At 42.3% G+C, this 26,762-nt stretch overlaps 1 protein-coding gene across 3 annotated transcripts in view; it reads right to left on the reverse strand.

Annotated features, from left to right (window-relative positions):
* LOC121269638 (Down syndrome cell adhesion molecule-like protein 1 homolog) overlaps nucleotides 1-26,762 on the reverse strand; it is a 474,540-nt gene that overhangs the window by 97,668 nt on the left and 350,110 nt on the right. For all 3 annotated transcript variants that reach the window (XM_041174392.1, XM_041174393.1, XM_041174394.1), the window contains 4 exons: nucleotides 24,446-24,574; nucleotides 21,115-21,282; nucleotides 13,412-13,482; nucleotides 8,696-8,936 (listed from right to left, as the gene is read on the reverse strand). In XM_041174392.1, the coding sequence (XP_041030326.1) occupies nucleotides 8,696-8,936; nucleotides 13,412-13,482; nucleotides 21,115-21,282; nucleotides 24,446-24,574 (609 nt within the window). The remainder of the gene's footprint in view (nucleotides 1-8,695; nucleotides 8,937-13,411; nucleotides 13,483-21,114; nucleotides 21,283-24,445; nucleotides 24,575-26,762) is intronic.

Below are 26,762 nucleotides of genomic sequence, written 5' to 3' on the forward strand. Positions count from 1 at the left end.
ATTTATCTACACTTTACATTTAATAAATTTGATTTGCAGTTTCTCATCTGAGTCACATAATCTGATGAGTGTTTATTCTTTCTTAATGCCAGAAGCTCACAAGAGAGTTCATGTTGATTCATTGAGCTAGTTACAGCACCAAAGAATTCCAAATACTGGATGATGTTACATTACAAGACACTGTATAAAGCCATGTTGTGGTTTTTGGGGAACATAGGAACAGGAGTAGACCATTCACCTGCTTGAGCCTGTTCCACTGCTCTGTACCTCAACTCCATTTTACCTATCTGATACGTTAATAAAAAAAAATTCTGTCGTTCTCAATCTTGAAAATTTCAATGGACTGCCAGTATTTGCAACTTTCGAGTGACAGAATCCAGATTCCCATTACCTTTTGTATGGAAGAATTGTTCCCTGCTTTAACGCCTGAATGGTCCCGTTCTAATTTCATATTTGTGCTCCCTTTGTTCTAGACTGTCCTCACTCGAGGTGATTGCTTCTCTGTATTGACCCTTCATTCACGTGTGCTTTGTCCAAGATTAGGTCTTTTAGACTCATTGTCTGCTCATACTTCATCCCGAGCCATTTTTCTCGCCAGTTTTTGTCAATTGTGGCTTGCCATTGTCTTCCACTCTCAGGGGCAGATGAGGAGGTAGGTCTACCTCAGCTGGAACAGGAATTAAACCCATGCTTGTTGGCATTATTCTGAACCACATGCTAGCCATCTAGCCAACCAAGATAACCAGGCCTTGGTAACTATCCTATCAAACCCTTTTCATAACGTTAAACACATCAGATCAAAAAACCATCTGAACTAAAGGGAATACGAACCAAACTTATTCAACCGGTCCTCACAATTTTAAAGTCTGAGAGTAAGGGCTTGATTAGAGGAGTGAAATTGAAGGCCTAAAGCCCTGACAATGGCTGACTGGGAGAGTGTAACACATATTTGTGCTATTTGATGCTGCTTATTTAAGGCCTTCTCTCTCTCAGGCTTTCTTTCTCTAATCCATCATTTTTTTTTCACACTTCTCTGCTCTCACTAGTACTTTTGTATATCAGTCCTGTCAGGAATCAAAACACTGAACCTTTTCAATTGATTTAGAAAAAAGAAATCAATAACTCCATTTGCAGAAGAAAAATAAAATGAATTGGGTCCAGCTTCTCTTCCTAAGCTCTTGATATCCAGAAAAGGCCCACTTAGATCAAGGAAAGTTCAATCATAATATTCGGTATGTACTTGCCTCCTCCCTCTGTCCCGTGACATACGCCTTTACCACCTGGAGATAGCTTCTCCAATGCTCTTCTAACCAGCCCCCACTATCCACAAATTTGATTGCACCAAAGCCTCCAAAGTACACCCTCAACCCCCAGTGATCAGCAACCCCTTACCCATTGGCGCTCTGCCCCTCAGCCTGCACCTCCAGCTTGTTACCTCCGTCCATGCCTTCAAAAGCCCCAAGAACCTTCTCTTCAATCATGTCCCCTGTCTCCCATCTCCAACTCCTCTTCATCCTTCCCACACTATGCGTGGCATCTACTCTTTGTCCATCAAGTATCTGGAATCTGTAACAAGTTGCATAACAAAATCTTTCCCCAATTCTCCCTTTACCCGTGGTCCAGGTGACAGTACTTGTTGGAGAAAGTCTGTCAGCAAGTGTTAAAGAAGAAAAGATTGATCAGCTGACAGAATTATGCTAGAAAACTGCAATATATTTTCATCATTCTTAATAATTATTAATAATCTTACCAATTATGTTTCAAATGTGACAAGCCGTGCGATACTCAACAACAACAATTTGCATTTATACACGGCAAGGTGCTTCATAAAAGCTTAGACAACAATTGATAACAAGCCAGAGAGGTAGATTTAGGAGAGGTGACTAATATCTTGATCAAACAGGTTGGTTTTAAAGGGCTTTTTATTCATTCAAATGTCAATTTTCGATCTGACAGTCTGAATAAAGGGTTGCCTCAAAGCCCATAGAATCAAGATCTTGGGGGCAGAATCCCACCAAACAAGCGCTGCCAGCCAATCAGAGGCCAGCAGCTCATGCGCTCAGCAGTGTCATTGGAGAGGTGGTGGCTGCTTCCGGAAGGACACACCCAGGGGTCACAGGATTGGGCAGGGGGTTGGAAGCAAGGGCAGGGTGGGTGGTCCACAATGCACCTGCTCCCCACCCTTCCCAATGTCTAGACCCTAGATCAGGCACTAATTGCCTTTGATCAAGTGACCCCCCACCCCCCCACCCCCCCCCACTCCCCCCAACCCCCATGCCTCCCAACACCCCTGCAAGCCCAGCAGGTGACAAACTGGCCATACAGGTTCACCTGTCATCCATGCCGCATGGTGACAGGCCCATCTGCAGCTGGGCTAATGCCAGTGGCGGAGGCTTGAGGCCCTTAAGTGGTAATTAATTGGCCACTTAAGGGCCTCAATTGACGGCGGGGTGGGAAGGTCAACCATAGGTCTTCCCACCCAGAACTTAATTCTGGCTGAAGCAGGAAGGCAGCGGGGCCCTGTTGTGCCGCTAACCCATCCAGATGAAGGCCCTTCTCCCCTCCAAGCTCGCCATGAGAGCAGAAGATTCCACCCTTCATGTCAGCAGCAGGGATCACTGGAGAGCGATCAGGTACAGCAGCCATTCTTCAGGTTTTGCCCCTTCCTCATGCTGGAGAACAGAATCCAATCAAAGTGCCCTCAATGGCTGGGCCAGCAACGACTGCCAGGTAACCCAGCAGCTGCCACCCTCTAGCATATGTGGCTCAGCATGAAACTGGGTGGAGCATTCACTCAATAATCAGCTGGGGATATGCCACGTTCTTTTAATTCTAATTCATTGTACAGGTTGATTGCTATCCTCCTACATGCAGAGCTCGCCTAAAGACTGGCTTTCCTCAGAAGGTCCTAAACACCACCCACAAGCAGTAAACTGAAAGCAAAGAATAGCCAAAGAGTGTGTGGTCCAGTGGAAAAGCAAGATCAGCTGACACAATTACACTTGAAAACCTCAATGTATTTTTACCATTCTTTATAATTATTAACAATCTTACCAACTAGGCTTTGAAAGCGACGGCTAGATAGGGTGCTTTAATTACTACAATTTACACACTTTTAAATTATCACCTAGAGCATATTATTAACTAATTATTGGTTTCTTTTATATTTAACTGGAGTGAAATAAAGACTTGCAATTATATAGCCCTTTCCACGGCCACCAGACATCTCAAAGCGCTTTTTTTATATTTGTCCATGGGATGTGGACATTGCTGGCCAGGTCAGCATTTATTGGCCAGCCCTAATTGCCCTTGTTCAAGGGGCATTTAAGAGTCAACCACATTGCTGTGGGTCTGGAGTCACATGTAGGCCAGGCCAGGTAAGGACAGCAGATTTCCTTCCCTAAAGGACATTAGTGAACCAGATGGGTTTTACGGCAATCAGTAATGGTTTCATGGTCATCATCAGACTTCCAACTCCAGATTTTTGTTGGATTCAAATTCACCATCTGCTGCGGGATTCAAACCTGGGTCCCCAGAGGCCTGGGTCTCTGGAATACTAGTTCAGTAAAATACTAGTCCAGTGACAATACCACTATGCCAATGCGTCCCCCCACAGCCAATGAAGCACTTTTGAAATTCAGTCACTGTCGTAATGTAGGAAACGCAGCGGCCAATTTGTGCACAGTAAGCTCCCACAAACAGCAATGCCATAGTGACCAGATAATCTTTGAGTTTGATGTTGATTGAAGGATAGTTATTAGCCAAGGCACCAGCGAAAACTCCCTTGCTCGACTTCAAAATAGTGCCATGGGATCTTTTATGTCCTGAGAGGGCAGTCAGTGCATGGATTTATCATCTCATCTGAAAGACAGCACCTCTGACAGTGCAGCACCCCTTCATTATTGCACTGGAGTGGGACTGAACCCAGAGCCTGGTGACTCAGATGCGAGAATGCTGCCGCCTGAGTGATGGCTGACATAAATATGCAGTGCTTTGGAGCTGAAAGTTCCCCACCCAATACCCCATCTGATTCTACTACTTCAAAGGAAGAGTAGCAAGCATCAGAGGCGATGGGTGAAAGGCTGTAAACAAGCATCTGTATTCACAAACTTTCTGTCAGAAATGTCAGCTGTGGTTCAGTTGGTTCACTTACCTCTGAGTCACAAGGTTCTGGGTTAAATTTGCACTCCAAGGCTTCTTTTCTTATTCGCTCATGGGATGTGGGCCTCGCTGGCTAGGCCAGTATTTATTATCCATCCCTAATTGCCCTTGTTCAGAGGGCATTTTTAAGAGTCAACCGCATTGCTGTGGTGTCTGGAGTCACATGATAGGCCAGACTGCATAAGGACAGCAGATTTCCTTCCCTAAAGGACATTAGTGAACTAGATGGGTTTTCATAGCAATGATTTTGTGGTCATCATCAGACTTTTAATTCCAGATTTTTGTTTTATTCAAATTTAACCATCTGCCATGATGGGAGTTGAATCTGGGTCCCCAGAGCATCACCCTGGGTCTCTGGAATACTAATCCAGTGACAAAAATCACCCTGGGTTTCTGGAATACTAATCCAGTGACAAAAATCACCCTGGGTCTCTGGAATACTAATCCAGTGACAAAAATCACCCTGGGTCTCTGGAATACTAATCCAGTGACAAAAATCACCCTGGGTCTCTGGAATACTAATCCAGTGACAAAAATCACCGTGGGTCTCTGGAATACTAATCCAGTGACAAAAATCACCCTGGGTTTCTGGAATACTAATCCAGTGACAAAAATCACCCTGGGTCTCTGGAATACTAATCCAGTGACAAAAATCACCCTGGGTCTCTGGAATACTAATCCAGTGACAAAAATCACCCTGGGTCTCTGGAATACTAATCCAGTGACAAAAATCACTATGCCACTGCCTCCCCAGCAAAAATCAGGGCTGACATGCCAGAGCAGCACTAATGGAGTGCTGCATTGTTGGAGATGCTATCTTTCAGATGAGATGTTGAATTGAGGCCTACTCGGGTGGATGTAAAAGATTCCTGGCACTATTTTGAAGAACAGTGGAGTTATCCCCAGGGTCCTGCCCCATATTTATCCCTCTATCAACATCACAAAAACAGATTATCTGGTCATTATCACAGTGCTGTTTGCAGGAGTTTGCTGAGTGCAAATTACCTGCTACATTTCTTACATTACAACAGTGAGTAAACTTCAAAAAGTATTTCATTGACTGTAAAGCGCTCTGAGACATCCAGTGGTAGCGAAAGGTGCTACATAAATGCAAGCCTTTCTTTTTTAATGCATGGTATTATGCAATGTCTTCTGGAGTTGCTGAAACACCTCACAGAGTTCCATGTGTAGACGTCCATTTACAGGACAGTTATAGAGGAAAACATAGCAACTGTCTTACTATCAGTTCTTGCTTTTTTCTGGTGTGAAAATTGCCAGAGCTTCGGTCCATTTTTAAGACGAAACAGAAAATGCTTTTTGAGATTGTCTCACTTAGAATAACAGTTATCATAACACATGTGATAACACATTTGCAATCAATACATTTTTATTCCTTTTTCTCTGTGTTTAGAGAGATGTTGACATTGTTGTTATTATCTTCAAGGCAAGATGGAAAGTAACCAGTCTATTCTGAAATTTGAAAGCTGAAATCACATCATTTCTGACCACTTGGGTGTTGTATTAAATGTTTATTGTACTGTCGATGTTTGCTACTAGTAATTGAACATGATAGAGCTATTGAAGCAGAGTTAAATGTTAGAGACTGGTATCACAAGGTAACTCTTCTATCACGTTCACAGCTTCATGGTGACAAACTAAGAAAGATTGTATCGAGGGGAAAACAATGAGTGAAAGTGAGAGGGAGAGGGAGAAGGAGAGAGATGCAAAGAGAGAAGCAAGGAAAGAAGCCAGGAACTGGGCAGACAGAGGGCTGGATATTCAAAGTGATGCCCATAAGAATTCCAGGTCCCGATACCACGCCTGAGCTCGTTCAGTCTTGCCAAGTGTCTCGGGGAGGTGGGAGCTGCCTGCCTGGCACCAGCAGCTATGTTGGGAGCTGCCAATACCTTGTCGGATAGAGGGCAGCTCATCAGAGGGCCAGGGGTTAAATGTGAGGGAAAGCAACCTTGCACGGCAAGTTAAGGTACAATGCTCATCGCGGTGTTAGGAGGGCAGGGGAGGGAGGAGAGAGGCAGAGGGCATGGGAGGCAGAAGGGAGAGGAGCAGAAGGGGTGGGAGGCAGAGGTTGTGGGGTAGAAGGAGAGAGGGGTTGATGTGGGGGGTTGAACAGAGAAACGAGAGATTAAATGAAATCAAAAATATATCTCCTAGACACTGACTGGCATTGTTTCCACACACTGACATAAAGAAACCCATTCAATTGGACACCTGCCAAAATCACAGTGATTCTCTCTAAAATCAAATCACCAGGTAAGATAGACATTGAGTTGTAATTCATGTAACTCTGTCAAAGAATCCAAAGCTGTTTTTTTGTGTGGTTCCACCAAGTGTTTCGAAGCAGAGCAATCTTCCTCCTCTTTATGTGTTAGAATAGTGTGACATCAATTATTCCATGCTGAATTATGCTGATAACAGGCTTAAGAGATACTGTGCCTGATGACGGTGTTGGGAGATTACAGGGTGCTACACTCATTAAAAGCTGATCATTGAATTGTAAATGCAGGCTGACATCAGTTTAATTAGATGACAGATCCACTGTAATTTGGATTTCGAGATCCTGTAAATGCTGATTGGTGCTTCTTTGTTACAAAACAATTAAGAAGACAAAAAGAGAAAACTCAGACTGCCTCGCTATCCTCCATTTACAACAACAACAAAATTATAGCTTCGCATAAATTGTCACCAATCACAAAAAAATGCCAGCGGTGTTGTGTTTACTCTCTGATATGTTTTATTTTAACTTGGAGAGGAATCCTGCTCTAGTTGATGACAGCACACAGTCAGCATTTGTGACGCCGAATGTGCGAGAACCTGTCGTTTCTTTTTAAAAAGTTCACTACTTCATTTTTTTCTGGTATGGGAATGCAAGTGTTCAGCAAGAAAATGGGTGGCGGTAGAAGAATAACCCTGGAAATTCTTGAAATTTGGACCTGAAAAGCAACATATTGGCCAAGAGCATCAGCAGAGGAAAGGGGGCATTCGGGTCATAAGGGGGAGTTTTGGTCTCGAAAATAGGCCATTTACTAAAGGGAAACAGAAGGTAAAGCAACCTAACTCATCAGAGGAAACCCAGCAGCTACTCTGGTCAAACCAGCAGTAATTCAGGTAGTGATTAATGCCCACTCAGGAGGCATAGCCGCAGAAGAGAATATGCAAGACAGTTGTGTCGAATGACCCCATTGACCGTACGCTGCCTTGAGCTGTGGGTACCTAACTTGGCCGGTCAAGCAGCAGATCCAGAAAGAGGTCCACTCTCCTCCGCGCTTGATAGACAAAGATCAGGAGCATGGGACTGAAGTAAAGCCAGAAAACGAGCAGCAGCCCTGTAAATAGTAGAAGCTGGCAGGGTAGGGGTGGGAGGGGGGCTGCAACCTCTTGCACTCTGTACAAACACAAAACACAAACTCGTCCAGGCCACAGAAACTGCAGGCAGCCTGAGAGTCCATGTAGCTTGTTTAAAAACCAATTTAGTTTCCAAAGAAGGATCATATTGGACTCAAAATGTTAACTCTGTTTCTCTCAGCACATACGCCGCTGAGATTTTCCAGCATTTTCTGTTTTTATTTCTGTTTAAAAATCTAGTTGGTGGAACTTCTCAGCACCACATTCCCAACCTCAGATTTAGTCATCATCTAACATTTTTATTATCCTTCCTCTGTTCCGCCACCACCTCATCTTCCCAGATTCCATAAGTGAAGATGAGCTGAGAGCATTTATCCCCGTGTGTTGTAAATTAATGAAGGAATTCAGTTATGAATCCAGCAAAACTGACGGTTTTGAGAGGGGGGGGTGTGAAAGGAATAAATTTTATAGTTCAGCACCTTTAGAACGTCACAGCACCTCAATGAGTAGCTTCCCATCAATTGTTACTTAATTTTGTCGCCTTGGTTTCACACGTGTGTTCCGTGCCTCTTTGGATCTGTACTTTGTATATGGACCAGAAGTCTGAGTGAGAAGTCTGCCTGCTTCCAACTCCTGGCCCTGACTCTTTGTAGTCAATTCAGGAAACCTTTCAACAGCGTGAGCCAGCTCCCCTTCTGACTTCTATGCTGCTTTAAGTTCCTCGTTCAAGCAGCCATGCAAAGGGGTTTATCTTTTGAGCTTGGGATAAAGGCATTGTTGTTGGAGAAGGAGTTTGTTCTGGCCTGTACCTGAACTGGGAGAACTTAATGGTGTGCATGGGTACCTGAAATGCAAGCTGTTCCCTTTCTATGCATTAATATCCCTCACTTTAATGGATACTGATTATAGTCTCTCTTCATTTTCCACACAGGTACAGGCCCCTTTCTGAGCTTAGCTCAGAGGACCATATTTGGGACAAATGAATGGAAATGCACTCTGGGTTTTTAACTGGACTGGGCCTAACTGATAGTGGTCAATGCTGAGCTCAAAATGCATAAACTGTAAAGGGTTCCATCACTCTGCATCCCTCCGACAATGGTGAACTTGGAAAATACGAAAATTAGTAACCACACAAAATCACTTTGTTACCTCTGTTTGGAACACATCTTACCGTCCTCAAGTGTTGTAGCATTGATTTCTGAGGAACTTGGACCTGTCCCAGCTCTGTTGAATGCCTGTACCACAACACCATATTGCGCAAACTTCTTCAGGTTGTCCAGAGTGTAAACCTCACTGTCCCCAGTGGCCTTCATCTCCACAATACTGTACTGACCATTACTGCCAGGGCCATTTTCCCGATAACCGATCTGGTAGCCTCGGATCACCCCGTTCTGAAGTTCCTTCTTTGGGGCCTGAATATCAAACACAAAATGCCATAAATTCAGGCCTAAGCTCTTAGCCATGTAATCAATTCCTTTAGAGTGGTTAACAGTCACAGGCTGCTCTGAATCACATAGGCCTCAACCAAACTCTGCCCCCCTCCCCAGTTCAGTCTTACCTTATAATGATAATGTCCATCAGGATGAGGGATGCAGGGAGCATGGAGAATATTCACAGTAGAATAGGTTCCTTGGTGCCATTTCACTCACATATGATGTTAAATCTATATAAGTATGGAATACATCCTTGGGACTAACTTTCAACTTTAGTGGTGTAAAAATTCTTGAAATTTGGAACTGGGAGATGCTATGAGCCATTTCTGTCAGTGGAGAAAAGACATTTTGTTGGGGGGGAAATACGCCATTTTTTACTCCCTTAAGTCAAAATTAATCTTTCAAAAACAGAGATCTGCCTGTAATAAGGTGATCCTATCCTCAACTTTTCCAAAGCTGAATATATTATTTTCAATTTATTTGCTCTTAAAAAGAAACAGCAGCTTCTCACATGCTCATGTGCAGTCAATCTAATTTATTAGTGCATTACATTTTGTAAACTGTATTGTATCTATTTTTAATATATTTAAAATATTCCATCTGCGCATAATTATTTTTCATGGTAAATTCTTCTGTCCACATATATAATGGAAACTTTCTATGTAAACTTGTCACACTGTAGTTACATTCCCTCACCAGCGTTTCCTGTTCAGTTGGACTCAGTATCATAATCAATAGGATATCTCCAACAAGAGAGAGTCTAACCATCTCCCTTCGACATTCATATGGATTACCATCACTGAATTCCCCCACCATCGACATCTTGAGGGTCACCATTGACCAGAAACTGAACTGGACCAGCCAGATAAATACCGTGGCTACAAGAGATAGTCACAGGTTGGATATTCTGAAGTGAGTAACACATCTCCTGATTCCCAAAGGCTTTCCATCATCTACAAAGCACATTTCTGCAATGTGATGGAATAATCTCCAATTGCCTAGATTAGTGAAGTTCTAAAATATGAAGCTTGGCACCATCTAGGACAAAGTAGTTCGCTTGAGCAGCACCCCATCCAGTAACTCAGAAGTTCACTTCCTGCACGAGTGGCTGCAGTATATACCATATCTTTTTTTCATATTCATTCATGGAATGTGGGCATCACTGGCAAGATTTGTTGCCCACCTACAAGATGCACTAGAGCAACATGCCAAGGCTTCTTCCACAGCACCTTCCAAACCCACCACCTCCACCACATAGAAGAACAAAGCCATCAGTGACATGCGAACAGAACCTCTGCTCCAGGTCACACACCATTCTGAGTTGGAAATAACATTGGTTGTTCCTTCATCTCTGGGTCAAAACCCCAGAGCTCCTACATTTCAGCACCGTGGGTGTACCTTCACTACTCAGACTACAACAGCTCGATAAGGCGGCTCACCACCATCTTCTCAAGAGGAATTAAGGATGGGAAATAATGCTGGCCTTGGCATCGGTGCTCACATTCCCTGAACAAAGAAATTAACAAAAAGTTATCTACTCAGCCACCAGGGGAGCCTCTGAGTGCAGAGGATTTTAATTTATTTTAAAGGATACACTGAGATGATCGTTTTGTTTTTTTAAAAATTGGACTTGTTTTGCTCCTTAAGATGAAATCACCGGAATAAAACATTCTCACAGTCTTAATTGTCCAGTGGATTATGTGCAAACGCTTCCTTAACTCATATGATTCTGCAAAGATTCATAACCTAATAAGGAACTTATGTGCCCTCTGTGTCTGGAGAAGTCCCATTAAAGATAAATTACATTTTAGTTTTACTTTAAATTAACTGCGTAGCTGGTCATTATTATCCATCAGGCTGACTCAACATGTGGAATAAAACCTATTCACAAATTCTCACAGGGCAGGATTTGCACCTGGATGGGAGGGCATGTGCCCAACCCGCTTGACCGTGAAATGACCCGTGCTGATGTCGGGCGAGGGTCCCGATGTCAACGCGCAATAGTTCGGTCAGCGGGCGCGCGCGGAAATCAGCAGCGCACCCGCCGACAATCAAAAGGTCTATTAAGGTATTAATTAACTTAAATGTTTCACTGCCTGTCCAGCCTTGTGGTTGGCGGGCAGGTGAAAAGGCCAAGCGGCCTTTGCATTTTTTTTTGGAAACCTCATCCACGGGCGGGTTGAAGTTTCCAGCATCAAATAAGAATAAAATAAAACTTTTAAAATTTCATGAATAACGTGTCCTTGCTCACGCGACAGAGTCACGCGAGGGGACCTGCTTTATAACATATTTAAATTCTCTATTTCTGGTTTTTAAAGCTCTTCATCTCCCTGAGCCAGCTCTGTGCCTCAGGGAGATTTTTAAGCACTCATCCTCACGCCTGCGCGATGCTCCCTGCTTGCCACGCTCGCCCTCCTCCTCCGCCCACACAGGCAGCACTGAGCAGGTGATGGTCGGCTTCCCAACCTCCCCTGCCCACCTCTGCCCAGCCTGCCCGACAAGGGCAAAATTCTGCCCATAGTGTTGCTCCTGTTTATTTACTTGAAATCTTATTTAAAAACGCTTTGGGTCAGTCATTCAACATTTTCCTGCTGTGGTTCTCTTCATTGTTTTCCTTCTTAATACTTTAACTGTTTCAGTTTTATGCTTCCCCTCTTCCAATTTCCAGTCCCCCCCACCGCCATCCACAATGTCCATTTTCTCTGTACCCAACAGCAACTGTGTAAAGCTCCAACGAGAACACGGTCTAATGGTTCACATTGGAATTGAATCACAGAAATCAGGGAAGACCTAGTTTTGATCCCCGGTTCGTGCTGAATTTGCTGACCTCACCTGGAGCAGGAGGCCATCAGTCCTATTGGGCTACTAATGGGAAAGATCAGCCTGGGTAACACCCTCAGTCAGAAAGTCACGCATTCCAGTCCCACTCCAGAAACTTGAGCGCAGCATCTTGGCTGGCACTTTGGTGATGTGCCGAGGCAGTCTGGTAGGTGCTGTGATTTGGATAGGGTGTTAAACCGAGGCCCAGACATGCTCCTCAGTTGAACGTTAAAAAGTCCCCTGGCATTGCTTGCAGAGGAGCAGGGGAGATTTCCCTGGTGTCCGGGCCAAGATTTATCCCTCAGCAAACATGGCCGTAATGGTCTATGTGGCCTTTGTCCCAATGTTCTTTGTGGGCACTTGCTGTGTTACCATGTTTCCTACATTACAACAGTGACTTCACTTCAAAAGTAAAGCACTTTTGCACACCATGAAAGGCGTTATATAGGTGCACTCCATTCTTTCAACACCCACTAGTTCTTTTACATCAGTCAATAACTCTTTATGTGGGATTTTACGCAGGGAGGGGTTTTACACTCCCTCCAAAGTCAATGGACTTTTGAACGTCTCGCCGCATTTTACAGCCCCGCCTCTGCCACAACAGGACTGTAAAATTCCGCCATTTTAAAAAATATTCTTTCATGGGGTGTGGGCTTCGCTGGCTGGGCCAGTATTTATTGCCCATCCCAATTGCCCTTCAGAAGGTGGTGGTGTGCTGCCTTCCTGAATGGCTGCAGTCCCTGTGGTGTAGGGTACACCCACAGTGCTGTTAGGAAGGGAGTTCCAGGATCTTGACCCAGCAACAGTGAAGGAAAGGAGATACAGTTCCAAGTCAGGATGGTGAGTGACTTGGAGGGGAGCTTGCAGGTGCTGGTGTTCCCATGTATCTGCTGCCTTGGTCCTTCTAGATGGTAGATATCACGGGTTTGGAAGGTGCTGTTGAAATTATTGCTGTATAGCTCAACTTGCAAGGTGGTAGAAGACGAACTAGATGGACTTTAGCATTTTCTTACAGAGATAAAAACAAAAATACTCATCTAGCAGCTTCTATCTTCCTCTAAACTGGCCTGGATGGTGTGTATCTGTGTGAACAGAATTGGACTTGAATATGACCAGTCATATTGGAGACAGTCAACATTTAAGCTCACAACGATGAGTCATGGGAGAGTTTCATACCAACAAGCCTGCACCTTCAACAGAGAAAGTGAAAGAAACTACAAACCAAAATAAATTTGAAAATATCCAGCCTTGAATTGAGGATGAGCATAAAATCTTAATGTCTTCCTGATCCTAATGCCTTCCAAATTTTGAACTCAGCAGAATTTGAAATAGCTGTTGAGGTTGGGTTCAGGCTTGGCTGATGCCTCCCATGGTTGAATAGTCAGCTCATCCTCAATGTGTGTCGGCTCATATATATGAAGGGCAAGCACCAGAGGACTGCAGATGCCCACAGAACAGTACCCACAAAAGGAGGCAGCATCTTTAGGAGAGGAAACTTTGGAAAATTCGGAAAGAATTTTGAAACAAATAAATCCTAGGATGGTAGTAGGGGCATCTTGTGTGAGGAATTAAAATGCAGAAATGACCTGAAATTTCAGCCCCAAGTGCTTGGAATGGAAAAAAAATAAAGTTACCTTCCAGGTCACTCTGATGCTCTGGGAAGTGACGGGCTGTAATATGACATCCATAGGAGGCCCATCTGGAGCTGAAAGAGAGAAAATAAGGGTACAGTGTTAAGTGCATAGATTGGACACTCAAACATTATCACAGAATCATAGTCTCATAGAATAGCATTGAGGGAGGCCATTCTGCCCATCAAGTTTGAGCCGACTCTCTGCAACAGCAATTTAGCTAGCCCCAGTCTCCCACCCTTTCCCCACAGCCCTGCAATATTTCATTTCTTCAGTTTCTTATTCAATGTCCTTCCAAAGTCACCCCTCGGCAGTGCATTCCAGATTGTAACCACTCCTTGTGTAAAAAGCTTTTTTCCTCATGTTGCTTTTGGTTCTTTTACCAATCACCTTAATAAATCTATGTCATCTGGGTCTCAACACTTCCAATGGGGACAGTTTCTTTCTGCCTACTCTGTGTAGATTCTTCATGATTTTGAACACTTCTATCAAATCTGCCCACCACCTTCCCTCTCTAAGGAGAACAACCCCAATTTCTTCAATCTACCATTGCTTCAGTCACAGAAATTAAGTCCTCAACATGCGCAGTGGAAAATCATAGGTTGCCTGTTTAGTTCAGTGGATGGAAAAGGTCAGGCAATGAGCTCAAGAGTCTTCCACATGCACTTGAAGCATACAAGGCACCCCTCTACGGTTCAAGACTTAGATAATCTACCAGTCGAGTGTCAGCAGTGGTGGCACTGCAGGACTTGAATGTACGATCTAGGCCGGAACTTCACTGCCATCTTTCCCATGTTAAATTGAGTCCCCATCTACCTGCTGAGGTGAATAGAAAAGAACTAAGGAGCTGTCCCATTATTTGTAGAAGTGCATGGAGTGTTCCTGCCCAACATTTATTTCACAGCCAGCTCCACTAAAACAGATTATCAATGTGTCCATCTTAACTTGGCTGCTGCATTTGCCTAAATTACAACGGTGGCTACACTTTAGAAGTGTACATTGTTAAGTGTGAAGTAGTTTGGAATGTCCTAAGGTCATGAAATTTCCTTTGTAGATGCAAGCTTTTTCTTTCTTGAAGCTTCATCCCTGGGCCTTGAGTTTTATCTCAGTAATATTTTTGGAAGGAATCCAATTCTAATTGCTGCCTACACTTTTGTTCCCAAATTTTAGTTATTCTCTATTTTTAATCACATGGAAGACATTTTATTAATACTTTTTTGTGCTGTCTTCAAGGCTTCTAAAATCGGTCTGACTTATTTCTTCAAGCAAATAAGGAACAGGTCAAATGTTCAGAAATCAAACATTGGTGCTCACTGACGGAAGAGACTAGACTCAATAACTTCAATTTTCACATCGGAGTCAAATTTTGCGGATTACTCACCACCACTTTCTGAATCTCATCTCATTATCCTAATTTTTTGTTAAAAGTAAACAAAATTAGTTCTAATTTTAAATTAATGACAAAAATACAAGTTTTAGTCCATCATTGTATTCCTTCTTACTTTAGCTGACTAAAGCAATGCTGACCACCTGCAAGACAGAAACAGCTTGGACCATTTGAGTCTCATGGGCCTTTGGGACTTGTCATTTGTAAGCCTGACACTAGACTCCCGAAGCAATTACTCTATTTGGAACTCAGTCATGGCAGGACATTCCCAGGAGCACAGCAGGAATGCTTTAGGGATGTGCTCAAAGCATCCCTGAAGAGATCAAACATACCCACTGACTAAAGGGAGACCCTGACTTCTGACTGACCAAAATGGAGAAGGGTCATTCGGGAGGGTACCAAACACATGGAGAGACTTTGTCGAGAAGGAGCAGAAGTGAAGTCAAAGCACTGGAGGGAGCACAAAAACCTCCAAACAACCCATCTACCCAACCCCTCAAGCACCACCTGCCCCTCATGTGGCAGAGTCTGCAGATCGCACACTGGACTTATCAGGCACTTCAGAACCCATCGAACCAATGAGGAAGCAAGTATTCCTTGACCCCGAGGGACTGCCTAAGAAGGAGATTTACCAAACATTACTGAGACTGCACCTCCCAGAGCCCAGCCTTCAAAAGTGCCAGTTTCAACAGTTATGCTTTGTGGACAGGCAGGCTCTGTGGAGCTGTGATGGGTAAACAGCAATCACAGCAAAGTCATTTGTGTCATTTTTCACACTGCCCGTGGGTATAGAAAAAAAAACAGCTAGGAATATTAGGAACAGGATAAAGCCATTGAGCCTCTAGGCCTGTTCTGCCATTCAATTTAATCATGGTTGATCTGTAACTCAACTCCACTTCCCCACCTTTGCTTTGTATCACTCAATCAACAAATCAACACCACTGACTGTACAGCATTTCCTCAGTACTGCATACAAGTGTCCAGGTTGTGTGCTGGAGTGCAGCAAGAATCAATGATCTTTCACCTGAGAGGTAAGAGGGAGCTAACATCTAAGTCAAGGTGACCTTTGGTTAGAGAGTACCCCACCCTCACTCAACAAAAATCTATCAATCTCAGCCTTGGAAGTTTCAATTGCCCACAGCTTTTTTTTTTGGGAGAGAGAATGCCAGATTTTCACTGCCCCCTTTCTGTGAAAAAACACTTGCTGAAAGCAATTTCACTGATCAGAGCTCACCAGAGAAGGCAAGCCTGAGAGGTAAGAGGGAGCTAACATCTAAGTCAAGGTGACACTTGGTTAGAGAGTGCCAACATGAGTAGGACACCCTGACTATTCTACTGTTCTACACAGCAGGTATCAACAAAGGCACCTGGGTTGAGGGAAGAGAGAAATCAGCCTGGGTGAGTGTAGCTGATTACTACTCAGTGACCCCCTTCAGGTAAGTGCATATGTACACATCTGATGAGAGTAGGATCAGACTCTGCTGTCTTGCTTTCACAGTTGAATAGCTTGCATCTGCACTCAATCATGAAAAATGGCTTTTTGTAAAGAATAGGTCTTTGGGAGGATACCAGAGAATTACCAGCATCCAAAGGGCTGAATTCAAAGAGAGTCAACATCTTCAAGACAGCAAGAGAAGAAAGAAAAGAAAACTGGAGAAAAGATTTTAAAAGCAGACAAATGGTACATTGTTAAATTTATTGAAAATATTTGGTTTTAATAATATGGGAGCACAGGTACAAAGGCAATGAAGCTTCAATGTGAAATAAAAGATCTTATAACATTATGTGTATCTTTATAATTTGGACTGCACCATTCATCCATGATCCAATTTTCACAGAACTAATTCCATTTCATGTTGCAGTATAATAGAATATACTCTGTTGTTCACAGTTCAACACCTGCTGTCTTTTAACCATCACTGGTGAATACCCTGTACCAAACACTAAGAATTCTCCTAGCAACCAAACTACTGCCAATGAATAGCAAAACCAAGCAAACCATTAAAGTAGTCCCTCGTGGCCACAGCCACAGCAACAAAAATAATCAAGGCTACACAAGACAATTTTGACATCAACATGCAAATGGATTGGGTATCAGTTTATTTGCATTGGCAGTACTCTCTCCTGTGTCAAAAGCTTACAGTTTCAATTCTCATTCCAGGACTGAGGGAGTGCTACCCTTTGGATGACATGTTAAACTGGACATTACAAGTCACTCTGCATTATTCCCGACCAACAGTCATCTCTGAACCATCATCACTAGAATAGATCACCTGTGACTCAGAGGTCTGATGAGGCACTAATTAGTTGCCTTTATCTCTGTTAGTTACACCTCTCAGTCCTATTTTCTGGCCTACTCTAATACTTTTTCAAAAATAATTAGTTTTGTTTTGAAGCTCATCACTCAATTCCCCAGCCAACAGGATGGGCTGGTGATCTAGGAGCAGAATGTACAGGGAAAGAGCTCAGGGTATGTATTTTCCCTGCAATAGAATGGTTAAAATATGGCACTCAATACCTGGAGCGTTATTGGTTCAAAGGCTTGTTGAGAGTAGAACTATCAAAGGGCCTATTATAATTGAAGTGACTTCCAAATATATAAACATAACCATCACTGAAGGTTATGAATAAAGCCTACTTTTTAAGACCGTGGTCTTCTAAGTCAGTATATTAGCATTTGCAGGTCCACACAGTTCCAGGAATATGTTAAGCAAACCTGAGCGCAATGGGAAACATCTTTTAACAATAACAAATTAAGGCACATTCTCCCAGATACTTATTCAGCACCAAGGAGAGCTCCCTGCTGTCTAAATGGGACCCAGGGCCTTTCGAAAACAAAAATCAAAATGCCTGGAAAAACTCAGTAAGTCTGGCAGCATCTGCAGAGGGGAACACAGTTAAAGTTTCGAGTCTGTATGACTCTTCAACAGGACTCGAAATGTTAACTGTGTTCCCCTCTGCAGATGCTGCCAGACCTGCTGAGTTTTCCCAGGTATTTTTATTTTTGTTTTGGATTTCCAGCATATGCAGTTTTTTGCTTTTATCCCAGGGCCTTTCTGTTGCCAATCCTATTTACAGGGCATTGTACAAAACCTAAATCAGAAAACTCTTTCAGCTAAATGGGCTAGAGAGGGGTAGGGTTCACAATCTCAGGTTGTGTAGAGGCAGAACTACATTAGAAGCTAGGAGTTTCTTCTTTTCCCAGAGAATAGTGGAACAGACTGATGGCTTAAGCAATAACACTGATTCCTTCAAGCAAGGGCTAGATTTGTTTCTGGATGAGGCAGAAGTCACCTTGAAAAAGTGATGGGTGTTATCAAACAGTAATCAGGACCAGAGTGACCTCCTGGATTACATTCTATCTCCTAAGGGGGGCAGTGTTGAAGGGGTGAGTGAAACATGGTGGCGTTGAAGAGGAACTTTCCAGAATTTTTTCCCTTAATTTTTTTTTAAACCAGGTTTCTCAACTCTTGCAGGAGAATGCCTGGGTGGGGTCTGAAGTGTATGTATTGTGATGCACTAGTCATCTAAATTATATGGGACAGACTGGATGGAGAATGGTGTTTTCTTGTCTAGGGACTGGTGTTGGGTCCCTTGCTGTTTGTGGTATATATAAACTATTTAGACCTGAATGTAGGAAGGCTGATCAGTAAGTTCCCATAAAACACAAAAATTGATTGGGTGGTAAATAGTGAGGAGGATAGCCTTAGATTACAGGAGGATATAGACCGGCTGGTCAGATGGGCTGAGCAGTGGCAAATGGAATTTAACCCGGATAAGTGTGAGGTGATGCACTTGGGCAGGACAAACAAGATACGGGAATACCGGATGAATGGTAGGACGCTGGGAAGTACCGAGGATCAGAGGGACCTTGGTGTGCATGTCCACTGGTCCCTTAAGGTAGCGGGACAGGTAGATAAGGTGGTTAAGAAGGCATATTGGATACTTGCCTTTATTAGCCGAGGCATAGAATATAAGGGCAGGGAGATTATGCTGGGACTGTATAAAACGCTGGTTAGGCCACAGCTAGAATATTGCATGCAGTTCTGGAATCCACATTATAGGAAGGATGTGATTGCACTACAGAGAGTACAGTTGAGATTTACCAGGATGTTGCCTGGGCTGGAGAGTTTTAGTTATGAGGAGAGATTGGGTAGACTGGGGTTATTTTCCCTGGAGCAGAGGAGATTGACGGGGGACATGATTGAGGTGTATAAAATTATGAGGGGCAAAGATAGGATAGACAGGAAGGAACTTTTCCCCTTGGTGGAGGGATCAATAACCAGGGAGCATAGAATTAAGGTAAAGGGCAAGAGGTTTAGAGGGGATGTGAGGAGGGTGGTGGGAATCTGGAGCTCATGCCTGAAAGAGTGGTAGAGGCAGAAACCCTCATAACATTTAAGAAGCATTTGGATGTGCACTTGCAATGCATGGCATACAAGGCTATAGGCCTAGTGCTGGAAAATGGGATTAGAATAGTTAGGTATTTGTTTGACCGGCACAGACTCAGTGGGCCAAAAGGCCTTTATCTGTGCTGTAGACCTCTATGACTCTATGCTTTTCATTTCTTCATAAGCACAAGTGAGAGTTAAATCCTCTCTCAGAAATAGGTCACAAAGCTTACATTCATCATTTAATAATCAATCATTTTTCAAATGCCAGATACGTGGTGTTGAAATAAGTGTCAAGGTATTTTCTGAGGGACTGCACATCATCATCAGTGGAGGTACATGAAGGGCATGTCATGTATCTAGCTGACTCTTTTGAAAACAAGTTCTGTCTGAAAAATAACCAGTGTAAAAAATCAATCTGGCTGACCAATAGCTTAGTAACTAAATGCACCCCTCAGTAAGGTATTACATCTTGCAAACCAGGATGATCCCAGGATCCCTGGTCTGTGTTCAGCTTGCTCCTCACTGCTGACACAGTGATGATGCAGTCTGGCTTCATTATCATCAGGGCAAGGGAGAGGGGAAAATCAGCCAAATTACTGCTTTTGATGAATATCGGATGACCCCTGCACATTTGCATGGATTTCAAGTGAAAACAATACAGGCTTCAGCAATAATAGATCTTTCAATCAGGGATACTTTTTTTTGGAAACTTACACATGAAGAATAGACATCTGGAGGTACCAGAGAGCTGAAGAATAGTACTCAGGAGAGAAAGGCAAGTGTTAACGAATGAAAGCATGATTGAAATTAGAGCAGCAGCGCCAGAAAAGGTTTAACTCCAAGAAGAGATAAATAAGCAACAGAAAGCTCATCAGCGAAGTATATTGAGTTGAATTTATCATTGTGAGCAATGGTATTAGCTTCTTCAATTCCATACTTAGTGGAGTAAGAGGCCAGTGGCTGCACTCACCCTTCAGTCTAGGGGTTAATGATCTCACGTTAGCAGTGGATTGTTTTGCTGATTGTTTAGTTAATACTTATTTTTATCACAGCCAAGAACCAAATAGATTTTCACCATGGAGTCGGAACAAAATGATTCATTATTAACACCCAGAAACTAAAAGCTGATTCCTGATATGTTTCAGGATGTAGCCACCCCACACCAACACCACTCCTGAAATCCATAACTAATGAAATATCCTCTCTCTGTTCCAACTCTGAAATGTAAACATTTTTGGAGGTAGGAATTATATTACAAATATTAACTCATAACTTTATATTCATAGAATCATACAGGGCAAAAGGCCTATGTTGACTCTTTGAAAGAGCTATCCAGTTAGTCCCCAATCCTACTCTTTCCCCATATCAGCATTTTTTCCTTTTCAAGCATTTATCTAATTCCCTTTTGAAAGATATTATTGCATTTGCTTCCACCACCCTGCCAGACATTAAATTTTAGATCATAACAACCCACAGTGTAACTTTTTTTTTCTCCTACCACCTTTGGTTCTTGTGCAAATAACCATAACTCTGTGCCCTCTGATTACCAACCCAGTTGGAAGCAGTTTCTCCCTATTTACTCGGCCTAAACTTTTCAAGATTTTGAACACGTCTAGCAAATCTTTGCTTAAACGTCTCTGTTCTAAGAAGAAGTTTCTCCAGTCTCTCCACCTAACTGAAGTCTCTCACCACTGGTACCGTTTTAGTAAATCTCCTCTGCACCCCCTCTAAGGCCTTGACATCCTTCCTAAAGAGTGGTGCCTAGAATTTACCACAATACTCCAGCCGGGGCCTAGCTAATATTTTATAAAGATTTAGATTTCATTAGACTAATATTGTAATCAAACTCAAATGGAGACAATTTCTAGTTCTGGCTATTTGCTTCTGGTCAAAGATGGTTGACCTATTTCTGTCACGTTCCGTACCTGCTTCTTCTGTGCTAACAGTTAATTCTTTGCTGGGTTCACTCCTGCCGATCTTGTTGAACGAATAGATTCTTATACTATAAACAGAGGCTGGGTGAAGATCCACAATGTTGGCCTGGTTTATGGTTGGGTTGATATTTCGAGTGCTCTGTTTTAAATCCCAGGAATCTGTGGAATGAAAAAAAGCATTTTAAAACTTTTTTTTGTAATACTGAAAGAGACAATTATTTGCTGTTCATAGATATTATGCAAAAGATTTCTTCATCTTTAAGGTTTGTAATTGAAGACAATGCCTTAACTTTGGTTTCCCACATTACAACAGTGACTACACCTCAAAATTACTTACTTGGCTGTAAAATCCTTTGGGATGTCCTGAGTCATGAGAGGTGCTGTGTACAAGGCTTTCTTTCTCATTTATCGCTATTATTTTGTGTGTATATTAAAGTTCTGCAGAATGGAACGCCCTCTGCTCCCACATTGCTATGACCAACTCCTGTTAATTCCAAATTGCTTCAATCAAATCCTCTATTAACTCAACTTTATAAGTACTAAATTTCCACTCTGCTACGTTATTAATGTTGTCAGATTATTGGTGGATTCCATTTTTTATCTGAAAAGCAGCATTAATCAACAGAACAGACTACAGAGGAAGCCCTTTTTACGCATAGGTCACAAAGAATGAAGCTTTCCCTTACCTACTCCAATAATACATCTTAAACATAGTATTGCTACTTCCCTGAGTCAGCTTCCATCTTCCTATTCCCACGCCTAGAAATAGCGAGGTGACTGGTCTCTGCTCTGAGCCCACACATTTTTGAAGCAACTGGTATTGACTTACCTGCTTATGGGGCACATGCCTAGCCACTGTGTGCCACACCCTCCTTCATAGAGCATTACTCAACGTGCCCTTTTTGTGTATTTTATTGCTCCTGCCCATTTTCCCACTGAAAGTCGGGGCAGAATGCATTTCCCACATTGTCACTATGCTGCTGTGGGCATTAGGATGGGGATCAATATCTACTGAAGTTTAATCTAGTGCTGACAGAATGCTGCTGCAGGTATAACTGTAGCTTTATAATGGAAATTTTTTATTGAGACACCAGCTAGTGGGCCTGATGCAATGACAACGCCCAAATAAGGAGCATGAACTATGTAGCAAATATAATATACTTTAAATATTTGAAAGGAAAGCAACCTCTCTCTATGCATAATTCCTGATCCTCAGCTAAAACTGACAAAGGGTGCATTAAAAACAGGATGATTTGGGGAAAAGTTAGGAAGCAATGCCTCATCAATTATCTTTATCTGTACAAAACAACAACTATAATTATGTTCGAATCCAACATATGTTGTTTACTGGCAATGGAAATCTCACAGCCAAAGACCTTCTTTAAATTAATTTATTTACACCAATAAATCTGATAGAAATGTAATACATATGTGCATGAATTAGCCACAACAAATAAGTTGCCAGGGAGAATTTATTATGCAGTACCATGATAAATGAAAGGCTCAGCAATCTTATCAAACTCTGGTAGAGTACACTGTATATAATTAATATTTGCAGTTCTTATACAATATTAATTTTCTAAATTTAATCATATTTTAATCACTCCTGGTTTGGCAGCAACAGGATTTAAATTTCTAGCAATGAATTAAAATTGTCAATTAGACACTTTGAATACGTACACTGTTAAAGATTGGACTTTAAATATGTTATAAAAAGGGTGTTTAAAAGGACTCTGTTTACAGGGAAGTGGTAAACACTATCTGCTTTATTGGTCCTCAACTTCTGGGTGGTGCTGTCATGGTAATGTTGCTGGACTAGTAATCTAGTGGACTCAGGCTAATACTCTGAGGGACATGGGTTCAAATCCAACCAAGGTGGAATTTAAATTCAATTAATAAATTTAGAATTAAAAGCTACTCTCAGTAAAAGTGACTAAGAAACTAACAACAATTGTTGTAAAAACCCATCTGTTTCACTAATGCCCCCTTTGGGAAGGAAATCTGCCATCCTTACACAGTCTGCCCTACTCCAGAACACAGCTATGTGGTTGGTTCTTAACTACTCTCTGCAATAGCGTGGCAAGACATTCAGTTCAAGGGCAATTAGGGATGCTGTAGGATGCCCACATCCCATTAAAGAAAGAAATAGGCTATCTTGCTAGCAAACCACCTAGGCGAGTATTTCTTATGATAGAGAGGGACACTGAACATACGCATCAACTTGCATTTACGTAGCACCTTTCGTGTAATTAAATGTTTCAAGGTGTTTCACAGGAACACCAGCAGACAAAAAAATCACGCCAAGCCAAAAGGAAGAAACATTAGGACACCAGATTTAATTCTTGGTTCTAACAAGCATCCTAAAGGAAAGAGAGATAGAGAGACAAAGTGGCATAGAGAGGGAAGGAATTCCAGAGATTAGGACCTAGGCAGCTGAAGACATGGCCACCAATGAATGGAGTGAAGGAAATTATGAATGCATAACAGGCCAGAGTTAGAGTAACGCACAATTCTTAAAGGATTGTAATGCTGGAGGAGGTTACAGAGATAAGGAAGAGCAAAGTCATGGGAGGATTTGAACATGAGGAGGAGAATTTTAAAGTTGAGATATTAGGCTGGGAACTAATGCAGTTCAGTGAATATAGGGGAATGAGTAAATGGGACTTGGTGTAAGTCAGGATAACTGCAGAACGGTTTGGTTGAGTTTAAGCTAATGGAAGACTGAAAGCTGGGAGATCGGCCAGGAGAGCATTGGGATAGTTGAGTTTGAATTAACAAACATGAAGGTGGGTTTCAGCAGTAAATATGCTGAGACAATGGCAGAGGTGGGCAATGTTAGGGAGATGGAAGTAGGTGGGCTTGATGATGAAGAGGACATAGTACAGTGTTATTACTGAACAGGAGGCTATTCAGCCCATTGAGTCCTTGTTGGTTCTCTATACAACAAAGCAAACAGTCCTATTTATCTGTTCTATCCTTGCATACCATGTTTATTTCCCTCAAAGCCAACTTCCTTTTGAAATCATTAATCATTTCTGCTTTCACCACCCTCAAAGGAAGCAAGCTCCAGGCCATTACCACTCACTGCATAAAAAAGTTCTTCCTCACATCCCCAAAGTATCTCTTGCCCAAAACCTTAAACCTATGTCCTCTCACAAAGGGGGTCTGAAGCTCAGGGTCAAATAGAATGCCAAGATTGCGAACAATCTAGTTGACAGTGCTGAGGGAGGGAGATGGAATGGACACTTGATGCTAAGAGAAGACAAAATTGCACAGAAGGACTGGCAGGCATCAATGCAGTGAGTCCAGTGACTGTCCCCACCTGATTTGTTCTTGTATTCAATGTCGAAGCCCAGGATAAGACTGTTTCCATCAAATCTCTGAGTCCAGCGGAGATTCATGCTGCGAGCCTTCACCTCTCTGATCTCCAGCTCAGGTGGGTCAGGCGGTTCTGCGAGAAGAGAAGTTAGACAAGTGCACAAGTTAATTAACTCCTCAATGCCAGCTTTCTTGCTATTGCTTATAGTGTAGCTATAATATTCGCCAATACTCCTTCTTTTAAGGATACTTTTTGGCTTAACGGACTCAACTGACCTTCAAAAAGACAATTTTCTAGGAGCAGAATGTGTGGTGATATATGAAAAAATTACCATTGGTTACTTTCTTTCCATTGTTTCGTTATGGAATGAAAGTAGTTTCAAGACAGTATAAGAAAGGGTTTGGAAAAGTAGCTGCCTCGCCTAAGCTGCAAAAATCTAAGCTTCATGTTCACCATATTTTCACAGTAAATTAGACACTTTGCTTTCTATGGCTAAGTTGCACAATCATTTTGTCCACTTAAGAAGCAGGTACATTTTGGGGAGCAGGTATGATCAAAAATGCAAAGAATGTAATCACATTGTTTCATGGTCCTCCACTTGCTAGTCTTCAACTTCAACAGTTTGTTCATGGTGCCTCTAAATCACATGGCTGTCTGACTCTGGACAACGTTGAACTCCCACACATGAGAAATGTCATCAAGTTCCAGATGGATCATCCGATTAACTGTGTCTTATGTCAGTTGGTTAATAAACTTGTGAGGAGTTAGTTCCATATCAGGGAACCTTTGCCCAATTTTGTTTGATCCTGGACCACGTGTTTGTAAAGACACACCTCATTACAGGTTCTGTGCTTTTTCCTAATAGAGGCAATGTCAACATCAAACCAATTGATCTGAGGTATTGTTGAGTGATCTTCAAAAATGAAAGTTGAACTTTGGAGTTATAAACCAATCTTTATAGCTTCCAGTTCTACAAACTTCTCGCCAGTATTTAATTAGAGTGTGCAATTTAAGAGGCTCTGTAGTTTTGTAGTTATGTGTATGATACTGGGTCAATCACAAAGGTTCTGTGTATAATCTCTGGTCTGTGTTGAGTTAGTTTATCAATTTCCCTCAGTGCCCACAGTTATAGAGGTGAAAATTAGCCAGAGATCCTACTTGTGATTGCAATCAAATCAGACCTATTGGAATCACATGTGGGGCTATCACAAAAAGACAGCTGAGATGGTGTTATGATGAATACATCAATGACTCCTGCTGTCTGGACTAGCCTATGAAGAATACCATTTGAGCAAAGATTCTGACCATGGAACCATAACCTAGCATGATAAGGCTAAATTATGAGGATAAGCTGCATAGACTAGGCTTGTATTCCCTTGAGTATAGAAGATTAAGGGGCGATCTAATTGAGATACTTAGACGATTAAAGGATTGGATAGGGTAGATAGAGAATAACTATATCATCCGGTGTGGGAGTGCAGAAAAGTGTCTTATGGTCCTGTACTGTAGAACTGGAAATTATAAAGATGGATTTATAACTCCCAAGTCCAACATTCTTATTTGATAATCTTTTAAATGAAAACCAAATCAACAAAATTGGGATAAATCAGGCACAGAACATTCTTATTTGAGGATCACTCAACAATACCTCAGATTAATTGGTTTGACATTGACATTGCCTCTATCAGGAAGAAGCACAGAACCTGTAATGAGGTGTACCTTTACAAACTCATGGTCCAGGATCAAACAAAATAGCCTTAAAATAAGAGACTAATCAGGGTCGTGCCAGGGAGTATTGTTTCATACAAAGGGTAATTGAAATCTCGATCTCTAACCCTCAAAAAGCTACTGAAGCTGGGGAGTCAATTGAAAATGTTAAAACTGGCATTGATATTTTTATTAGGCAATGGTATTAAGAGATATGGAGCCATGGTGGATAAATGGAGTTGAGATAAAGATCAGCCATGATCTAATTGAATGATGGAACAGGCTAGATGGGTTGAATGGCCTTTTCCTGTTCCCATGAACCAAGACGTTCAGAGCCAGAGAGGCAAGGGGAAGAACCAGAAACAAAATTAGAGGAGAAAATAAATATGCACCATGCTAGACAGAGCCAATGTTTTCTGGAAGCCCACTAGAAAACTTGTTTTTCTGCACAGAATTGTTAAACTACATGATCTGCAGGTCAACCAGATCTTTCTTGAATAAACCTCAGGCTGGCATGAAGCCAAAGCTTAAGCAGCAAAACCTTGGCTTATGGTGCCCAGAAGAATAAATCACCAACCCATCTCCTGTGGGGCAAAACTGCATGTAAATAAAT

Source organism: Carcharodon carcharias, chromosome 25 (assembly GCF_017639515.1).
Source record: "Carcharodon carcharias isolate sCarCar2 chromosome 25, sCarCar2.pri, whole genome shotgun sequence".
Taxonomy (NCBI): domain Eukaryota; kingdom Metazoa; phylum Chordata; class Chondrichthyes; order Lamniformes; family Lamnidae; genus Carcharodon; species Carcharodon carcharias.